We start from the raw sequence: 10,596 nt of genomic DNA, 5'->3' as shown, positions 1-10,596 counted from the left end.
CTGAGAGTTCCTGCCTGTAATAGGCCTTTGCTGAGCTAACATAAAACTGTTAAAGCAGCGTGTGCTTTGCTGAGAAAAACAAGTTTGTGCAGGAGGAAGGAAAAGTGGACTTTTTGTAAATAGGGTGGATGTGTCCTTTTGTGCATAGTTCTGGACATTTTTCAAGTTGGGAATTCCATAATTCCCCATCCAAGTTATCAACCCCTAATAAAGCATCAAAAACAAGCCAAGGGCTGATTGGAGTGTATGAAGGAAATGCTGTGTGACTGACTGTGCAGGACTGGGGACCCGGGACACCAGCGCCTCCTATGGGGGTAGTGCTACATATGGAACGCTTATGCAGAACCCCAAATGTGGAGCAACTTGTTTGTACTATTAATGTCACATGTTGTGGACTTTTATGTGTGATTATATACACCGATCAGCCATAACTTTATGATCACCCGCTTAATATTGAGTGGGTCCTCCTTTTGCCACCAAAAGAGCCACTTTTGCTGGCAAAACCACCCTGACCCATCAATGCATGGACATCACTAGATGGTATCTGGCACCAAGCCGTTGGTAGCAGATCTTTTATGTCCTGTAAGTTGTGAGGTGAGGCCTCCATGAATCAGACTTGTTTTTTCTAATACATCCCACAGATGCTCGATTGGATTCAGATCTGGAGAATTTGAAGGGTAACTCAACAAACTTGCTGTGTCCCTAAACCATTTTTGCAGTGTGACAGGGTGCATTATCCTGCTGAAAGAGACCACTTCCATCAGGGAATACCGTTTCCATGCAGGAGTGTACTTGGCCAGCAACAATGTTTTAGGTAGGTGGTACGTGTCAATATCATGCACATGAATGGCAGGACCCAAGGTTTCCCAGCAGAAGATTGCCCAAAGCATCACACTGCTTCCACCAGCTTGCTTTGTTCACATAGTGCATGCTGGTGCTATGTCTTCCCAGGTAAGCGACACACAAGCACCCGGTCATCCACATGATGTGAAAGGAAATGTGATTCATCAGACCAGGCCACCTTCTTCCATTGCTCCGTGGTCCAGTTCTGATGCTCACATGCCCATTGTAGGTGCTTCTGTCTGTGGACACGAGTAAACATGGACACCCTGACCGGTCTGCGGCTATACAGACCCATACACAACAAACTGTAATGCCCAGTTTTCTACTTTTAACACATCAACTTCAGGGTCAAAATGTTTACTTGCTGCCTAATATATCCCATCGACTTTCAGATGCCATTGTTATAAAGTTATGGCTGATCAATGTGCACCAAAGAATTTATCAAATTGTGGACCACTGTAAGTTGGTCATTTCTGAAGAAATTCAGTAAAGTTTCCAGCAAATCATTGCCTCATTATTGTCTCAGTTGAGGAAGGACTGTGTCTATAGAGTGTCATGGGTTAACTTTAATAGAAGAGTGGAAAGGAGTTAAACTGTGAAGTGCCTGGTTGGCTCAGGAGCTGGTGGTGCTTAGGGGACTGGAATCACCCTCCTAGAGGTAAGAGAAGATCCCTCCTCGGGTAGAACATGTTAGGTGACCCGGCCCCCGTGTAACATGGGCCGCGAGTGTTTGCATGGATTCCCAGAGCTCTAACCTGGACCATGGACAACATAGGCCTCTGTGAGAGGTGATCCAGGTGTTAGAGAGTTAATGGACTGATGACCAGAAGGATGTGAGAGAAAATGGCCTATGACCTGCATCTGTGCACGTGGACAAGGTGTGAGCTTGGCGTAGGAACCAATCTATTGCCTGAAGCTCTGTCTTTAGACAAGGATGTTCAGCTGCATGTGCGGGTCATGTATACTGTATGGTTAGGAGCAGCCTGCCTACAGGCAGATTCCTTTTAACTTGCAAACAACAAAAAGAGCAATAACAAGCAGAAAGCCGAGTCGAGGAGCCTGTACCTTTCTAGGGGATTTGCCAGAGTCAAGGATCCCATGCAAAGGAAATGCAAGTAGTGCCAAAAGTCCTATACCTCTCCATCCCTGCTTCACCCCTAAGGGTGAAATCCCAGAATTGGAGCCCCAGAGATTACATATGTGCCTTGGCCTGGTCTTTGCCATGCTTCCTATGACTATTAGCCAACAGATGGACTACCTCCAGACTATATAGAGCCTTCTTTCCCATGATACTCTGTACTGGCAGGGGTAGGGCTAGTACCCTCTATGGTATCACTCCACTCACTGCTCTGGGTTCCTGTATCAGCTACCTTGGCAACTACACTGCCTACTGTCTCCACAAAGGCTCCCGACTCTAACTATAGTGACATCTAGTGGTCAATTTGAGGAACTACCCTGGGCACACTTGCGCCCATACACTACATATGCATATGAGTGAATGTATGTATGTGAGTGAGTGTATGTGTGTTTAAGTGTGTATGTGGGTGTCTGTGTATGTCATACCTCCCATCAGTCAGTGTGGAACTGTCCAGTATTTAACCCTGAATCCCACAGTCCTGTGTACAGAAGCTGTGTCCTGCATCAGCCTGCTTTGCTATCTTTTCATTTACAGCGGCAGCTCCCTGGCATCTAAGCCTCAGCCGGTCAGTTCACTAGGTGGAGTAACTGTGTGTGTCCCACCCATTTCTGGCTAGGTGGGAGGAGCTACATACAATCACAGGTAAGGCAGCAGTGCTGTTACCTTGTAACATGTACAAGTTACTCTGCACTGTGTAAAGCGCTCTGACCATCTTCTCTGTGCTACCTGTGGAGCCTAGCGGAATAAAGACAGGTCCCAGGCACAGCAAGAGGAGCAGTAGGCGGCACTGCAGGACTAGGTCCTTTATGTATCAGCACAGAGAGAGAGATGTTTGCGTTCCTTAAACATATCTAAACCTAAGAACAGGAATTGATAGTTTTGCAGCCTACTAGTCCTTAGATGTGGTTGCTGCATTTGTTTTCTTTTTTCACCCTTTTTTATCCTTATTTCTACCTAGTATTCCTGCCATTAATGCACTTCCTGTCCTAGCGTGACAACCGTACTAGCAGTGTTGTCACTCTAGGACAGGGAGTGTGCTGGGGAGTCATAACTCTGTGTTAGGCCTACATAACACCTCCCCCTCTTCTTCATAATAAGGGAGGGGGGGGGGGGTTGTAGAATGCCAGAATTGATCAGAGTGGCCCTGATTGGTCAGTGTGGTTGTGTTCCGGCACTGGCCAATCAGAAGCACGCTGCATGCCTCCCCTGCACAAAGTGTCCCTCATTGTCAGGTTCAAAAGCTGGGAGGCATGGTGTATGTGCATTTGTGTGTGTATGGATGTTTGTGTGCGTGCATGTGTGTGTGTGTTTCTGTATCTGTAGTTACTATCTGCCAAAGTTCATAATCCCGTGTTTTCATGTTAGGCAGCCAGGTGCCCCCAAGCATTTCAGAGTGGGATAGAAAAGAGTCTTAAACTGGTATGTCTACTTTGGTGCTACAAGGCAATGCTAAGACATGGAGCCTCCTGAGATCCTATTTGTGACTTATCATGCAAAAATGTAAAGTTATTGTTGGCTGTTGTTGACTTCGTACGTGGCTTTCTTCCTCGAGTGTCAACTTGCATATGTTGTCCATCTGTACAGCATGCCCCATTTAGTGGTAATAGTTGTCCACAAAAATGAAGGCTGAATATGTAATGTACAACATAGCATATAGAATATGTATGTTGTACATAAAGTGCAGGCTGAATATGTAAAGTACATCATAGTGTAAAGTGCAGTGGTAAGCAGTATGTAACATGTGATATGGCATATAGAGTGTAGGGGTTAAGGATATGTAGAGTACAGCATATTGTATACAGTGCCTTGAAAAAGTATTCATACCGCTTGACATTTTCCACATTTTGTCATGTTACAACCAAAAACATAAATGTATTTTATTGGGATTTTATGTGATAGACCAACACAAAGTGGCACAAAATTGTGAAGTGGAAGGAAAATTATAAATGGTTTTCAATTTTTTTTTACAAATATATATGTGAAAAGTGTGGTGTGTATTTGTATTCAGTCCCCTTTACTCTGATACCCCTAACTAAAATCTAGTGGAACCAATTGCCTTCAGAAGTTACCTGATTAGTAAATAGAGTCCACCTGTGTGTAATTTAATCTCAGTATAAATACAGCTGTTCTGTGAAGCACTCAGAGGTTTGTTAGAGAACCTTAGTGAACAAACAGCAACATGAAGGCCAAGGAACACACCAGATAGATCAGAGATAAAGTTGAGGAGAATTTTAAAGCAGGGTTAGGTTTTAAAAAAATATCCCAAGCTTTGAAAATCTCACAGAGCACTGTTCAATCCATCATCCGAAAATGGAAAGAGTATGACACAACTGTAAACTTACCAAGACATGGACATCCACCTAAACTGACAGGCCAGGCAAGGAGAGCATTAATCAGAGAAGCAGCCAAGAGGCCCATGGTAATTCTGGAGGAGCTGCAGAGATCCACAGCTCAGGTGAGAGAATCTGTCCACAGGACAACTATTAGTCGTGCACTCCACAAATCCACAAATCGAGTGGCAAGAAGAAAGCCATTGTTGAAAGAAAGTTATAAGAAGTCCCATTTGCAGTTTGCGAGAAGCCATATGGAGGACACAGCAAACATGTGGAAAAAGGTGCTCTGGTCAGATGAGACCAAAATTGAACTTTTTGGCCTAAAAGCAAAACGCTATGTGTGGCGGATAACTAACACTGCACTTCACCCTGAACACACCATCCCCACCGTGAAACATGGTGGTGGCAGCATCATGTTGTGGGGATACTTTTCTTCAGCAGGGACAGGGAAGCTGGGCAGAGTTGATGGGAAGATGGATGGAGCAAAATACAGGGCAATCTTAGAAGAAAACCTGTTAGAGTCGGCAAAAGACTTGAGACTGGGGCGGAGGTTCACCTTCCAGCTAGACAACAACAATAAAACATACAGCCAGAGCTACAGTGGAATGGTTTAGAACAAAGCATATTCATGTTTATGTGTAAGAATGGCCCAGTCAAAGTCCAGACCTAAATCCAATTGAGAATCTGTGGCAAGACTTGAAAATTGCTGTTCACAGACGCTCGCCATCCAATCTGACAGAGCTTGAGTTATTTTGCAAAGAAGAATGGGCAAAAATGTCACTCTCTAGATGTGCAAAGCTGGTAGAGACATCCCCAAAAAGACACATAAAATCCTAATAAAATACATTTATGTCTTTGGTTGTAACATGACAAAATGTGGAACATTTCAAGGGGTATGAATACTTTTTTCAAGGCACTGTAGATTGCAGGGGTCAGGAATATGTATTGTACTGCTCCTTACACTGGTGGTCATTGGGAAGAAAAATGTCTCCCACTGCCGAAGCACGCCCCATTAAGTCGTTGGTCAGGGGAAGCATGCCTAATTATGTTTTCCCAACGATTAAGCCCAATAGGGTGCAAAATGCATCTGAGGGACCTCTCCCATGGGTGAAGCCGTCTTACATTACTGGTTTAGTTTTGGTCCCGGTGAGTTGGCATCCTGTGTTAGATCAGTTGCCATTTTTCTGTAGCCAATTACGTTGGTGTCATTAGAAGAAGGAAGGTCCCAACGTTGTTTAAGTAGGTCACTTACCTGATATGAAGCTCCATGTCCCTTACAACCAGCTCTTGCTGCCAGATATCTAGGCGAACCACACATTGGAGGGTGTTGTATACACGCAACAGATGTCTGGGCCTTGTATCCTTTGTGACTATTGAGGAAAATATTTCAATGAAAGTTTGTGTGTCTGGAGTTCAGCTTTAAGTATGGCAGTGCAAGGACCATCGATGATGTGCACTAACCAGATTTCACCTTTGAACCACAAAAATAGACATCCATTGCAGTTTGCACAATGTACGTCTTTATGATAAGAATGGACATACACAGTTATACATATGTATTCATTTTATTACATCTAAAAAAATACAATTTTTAAAATCTACATATAAAACTACATATAAAACTGTGCAAAGTATATGTTATCCAAAGCAACAAACTATGTGTTATTTGGAACACATTTAACTTCTAGAAGGCCATAGCGATCTGTAGGTAGTAGATTGCATCTCCAAGATCTGTCATAGTTGGTCACTGAATCATTTCAGCCCTACCACCCAAGGGCGGCATCTCCAAATCAACTTTCCATTTGTTACCTTCTCACCTACAGTACTGTCCTTATAAATATAGCTTCTTTACTGACATACAAGAGCAGTAAGAGACAGCAATATGTAGCAGCTCTCTCAGTGAAGAGATTAAAGTACAGACTAATTCGTGCCACCAGGGAATCATGGATTGGATCCTTTTCAAGTGCCCCCTCTAGGCTGTTTCAAGCCTACACTTGCCTTTACATACAGTGACTTTTACCAGAGTCCATGGTAAACCGATTGCATCCAAATAGGGGCGTTATGCCCGATTTATCACAATTGCCTCTTACCAGACACATCTTGGAAACCTGGATTTTTCAAGATGCTCACTAATCTTTCATTCACTGCAAGAAAAACACATTTCAAAACTTTCAACGACTGCAAAATCTATCCAGCTCCAACCCATGAAATCCACCTTAATATCTGTCATGACTTTGAAATTAAGTCTATTTTGCTTAGAAAGCTTTTTAATGTGGGTCTAAATGAAGTCAGAGACAATTATGGTGTGGTTGTGGATTCAACACATAGTTTTAACTTCCTAAATGGACTTGATGATTGATGGATTGCTATTGGGCACCACCTCAGTAAGTGAAAAACTAGTGCAAACAATATGCAGACACACACTGCATTCTAAACTGGCCTTTCTAAGACAAAAATATACCATAGATGAGCTGGTACACAGTGCTGTCTCATTCCATCATTGCTCATTAGCCTCTCTGTGCCTCCTGAGACACAGACCTGGAGAAGGAATTGGCCAGCCCAGGCTTGACAAACTCCATGCGGGCCGGTTGCATCACTGGAGGGAGCTCTTTGGTGATTTGTGAGACTGGGGTCTTGTCTTGGCATATGCCATCACTGCCAGGGTTTGAGAGGGCCCTTTCAAAGTCAATCATGCTGCGTAGCTGAGGTGGTGTTGCCATACGGTCAATCTTAGTGGTGAGATCGGCTAGCTTGAAGATGGGCAAGGGCAGCATTTGCTGGTATGGCAAATTGTATTGGGTATAGTGGTGACCTAGGCGACCCATTTTCATGATCTGGGCTGGAGAACGCTGGACCAGGAATTGTGTCTGACCCTGTTGTCTGAAGCTTTCCCTTCTCTGGACATCAGCATCACGGGCACTGCATCTGTAAAGCAGAACATAAAAACAAAGCCTGCTATCAGAAATAGTTGTGCAAACATATAACCAACATCAACCCTTTCCCTGCTTTTAAGATTCAGTCTAGCTAATTAAGACGTGTAAGTGGTGAGAAGAAGCATGGGCAGCTGCCCAGGACACAGGGAGGGCAGAGACCACAGTATCACAAATGCAAAAAAAATTAAATAAAATTGCCAGTGAAATTTGTCCATAAGGCTGACAATTACATCAGAATCTTATAATTGTTATAGTTTAACCAGATCTGCAAGTGTGTAATTATTAGACTGTTTATTGCCTAATATTGAAAACGGCTGCTATTTAGCTGTAATATTTCAAGTCAATGATTTTTCTATAAGATGCCTATTTTTATTGGCCATGCAAGTGTGTTCTTATGGAGAAGAAACATGATGTCCTCGGTGCTGGCCTACCTTATGGAAAAAAATAGCATTGAGCCAAGAAAATCAGCTTGACCCCCTTCCAGAGAAGGGACACTGGTTCGATGTATGGAGAGCATGCACTTAAGTACCATAATTTAAAGAAAAAAAAATGGATTGGCCTATGATAATTTTATGTTTGGAGCACGTTAGCTATGCTTCTGGGTCAGATAGTACAGTACCCTCCAAAGAAGGAAAGCTGTTATATTGTAGATAGCCAGTTCAAGGGTATCTCCTTTTTCCATGAATGTAGCACTCACAGGGAGGGGGACAGAAAAGATAATTCGCAACTCAACAACAGTTTATATAACAGGAACTAATATTAATCCTCTGTATATGCACAAAGATTTCTATTTTAATTCCTTTGCTATTTTTACATACAGCTTCATGCTCCTGGATCCAGGCAAATTCTGGTGAGACTTTTTTTAGCCTTCTACAGCGAATAACAAAAAATTATCAGAATCTAGCTTCTCAGTAAATTGAAATACAGTGCTAAGTATCTCAGCCTTTACACACACATGGGATCTCTCTATTTTAATTTCTTTGCTATTTTAATTTCTTTGCTATTTTTACATACAGCTTCATGTCCATGGCTCAAACTCATTGCATTAGAGACAAATTCTGGTGAGCCTTTTTAGCCTTGTATAGGGAATAACATAAAGAATTATAAGAATTTCAGTAAATTGAAATACAGTGCAAAGTATATCAGCCTTTACACACACAGGATCTTTCATGTTAAATGTAAAAGCTACTAGTAGCCCTTCTTGCCTTTCATATTTACCAGTCCTTCAAAGATTCTTATTAATACATCATCAATTATTCATCATACTCTTTAACATCCTTATCAATTATTTACATACCAACCACTATGTCATTAGAAGTCTACATCCTCTATTTGTTATTTAATTTGTGTTCTTTTATGGCTTTGACCTTTCTTCTGTCTTCATGACCTTGCCTCCTGGCAGAACTATTAATGGGTTTAATATGACTCATCCTAGCAAAATGCCAACATTTGGTCCACAAAGTAACTTTAAGCCCAACACCAAAATACAAGTTGGCTTGACATACATCTCACACTATCTATCTACGTATCCTCTTCTAAATTATCTATCTATCTATCTATCTAGCTATCTATCTATCTAGCTATCTATCCTCTTCTAAATTGCTGATGAGCATATATCTACAAGGGAAGGTATTATTTTTTGTTTGCCTCCTGGCAGAACTATCAATGAGTTCAATATTACTCTTCATAGCGAATTGGCAGAACTATCAATGAGTTCAATATTACTCTTCATAGCGAATTGGCAGAACTATCAATGAGTTCAATATTACTCTTCATAGCGAATTGCCAACTACTTATCCACTTCTAAATTACTGATGAACACACATTTACTAGGGCAGTTATTATTTTTTATTGTTCTACATATTTATATTTTTAAGTCTTGCTTTATATCAGCTAATACAACACACTGCTATTATCGAACACAGCCTTTCTCAACGTTTTCCTCCCAGATGAACCCTTGAAATTATTTTTAGGTCTGGGGGAACCCTTGCTAAAACCAAATCATTGCCCCTTACATTGGAGACCATTGGGAAGAATGCCCCCCTCACAGGGGTGGTCAGAATACCATCTTTACAGACAGCTAAAAAGATCATGCAACTGGCTCTGCCAAGTGGAGTTGACCCCAAAACAATATAGGTACCATCTAATGATATGTCAATCAACCACAGCTCAAGGAACCCTTGGCAACATCTGGAGGAACCCTGGTTGAGAATCGCTGATCTAACCCAACCAAACAATCCACAGAGCTACTATGTTGTCAAAGCAGCGGAGTCAAACCACTATCGTGGATGCTATAAATCAACATTAAAAAGCACAGATGAAGAACAGCTAAACTAATGCATTTGGTAAAAATAGCAAAACAGTTTGTAGAAAGCAATTTGAAGGAATAATATGCCATTTGGTTGTCTCCCTTAAACATTGCAAGTTGTATCTCACCTCTCTTCTGGTCTGCTGTAAATTGATGTATCCAACCATTCTGCAGAATAGCGCTCCCTACGAGCTCTGTTGTCCTCTTTCACCTCGCAGCTTAGATCAGTCAGAGAGCTATGGGTTTCATATGTTTCTGGTTTCATCTTGGACTAAGTATTTTTCAACAGATTGCAGTGACTGTGATTGCTCTTTTTCCTTTAAGTCCTGCTCACATGCTGCTCTGCCTTTATATAGTTTTCGGAGATCCTATTTTCCTTCCAACAATCTATATCTGCAAGAGGAGTCATCCTCACCCCCTCCCTTTCCCTCACACCCACACAATGACCACTCAGTGACACATGGGACTGATATGGAATTATGCCCAGTTGTCACTGCTTATAGGAACATGCTCATTGCACTAAGATGTGGGGATTGCTATCCATCATTCCCATCAGGATTAGTGCTGCAATTCCCAGAAGAAAATGCACATGCTGTCTGTCATTTACAGGAAGGTATCATCAGAGAGTGCTGATACAGGACTTTGCTTATATCATACATACTGTAGTACACATTGTAGTGATTAAGGGCTGAGTGCGTGGAATGATTTGTAGAATGGTGAAAGGTAAAATTTTGCTGGAGCGAAATATGAACGCTCACTGCAATGCACAAGCTGCTTTAACCAATTTCCAACCGATGCATGCCGATATACGTCGGCATAATGGCAGCGGTGGGAAAATGGGCGTACCTGTATGTCCCCTTTAATTGGCAGGGCTAGCGGGCGTGCACCCACCGGGTACAGTGTGACAGTGCGATCGTGTCACAGAACCGCAGAATGGGGAGATGCCTATGTAAACAAGGCATTTCCCCGTTCTGCCTAGTGACATGACAGAGATCACTGCTCCCTGTGATCTGGAGCTGTGATCGCTGTCATATCAGTGGT

At 42.3% G+C, this 10,596-nt stretch overlaps 1 protein-coding gene across 1 annotated transcript; it reads right to left on the bottom strand.

Annotated features, from left to right (window-relative positions):
- Positions 1-5,860: 5,860 nt before the first annotated feature.
- On the bottom strand, positions 5,861-9,936 carry TCAP (titin-cap). Its single transcript, XM_073608105.1, has 2 exons — positions 9,684-9,936; positions 5,861-7,239 (listed from the first exon to the last, which is right to left on the bottom strand). Exons 1-2 carry the CDS (start codon positions 9,818-9,820, stop codon positions 6,822-6,824), a joined length of 555 nt encoding a protein of 184 aa, XP_073464206.1. The 5' UTR covers positions 9,821-9,936; the 3' UTR covers positions 5,861-6,821.
- Between the last annotated feature and the right edge of the window lie 660 nt (positions 9,937-10,596).

The sequence above is a fragment of the Aquarana catesbeiana genome, linkage group LG12, assembly GCF_042186555.1.
Source record: "Aquarana catesbeiana isolate 2022-GZ linkage group LG12, ASM4218655v1, whole genome shotgun sequence".
Lineage (NCBI taxonomy): Eukaryota > Metazoa > Chordata > Amphibia > Anura > Ranidae > Aquarana > Aquarana catesbeiana.
This window is presented reverse-complemented; position numbering and strand designations above follow the sequence as displayed.

Coding starts and splice junctions, on each gene's coding strand:
- TCAP (XM_073608105.1), bottom strand. CDS start 9,820: ATGAAACCAGAAACATATGAAACCCATAGCTCTCTGACTGATCTAAGC. Junction 7,240..9,683: donor TACAGCAGACCAGAAGAGAG/GTGAGATACAAC, acceptor TCTGCTTTACAG/ATGCAGTGCCCGTGATGCTG.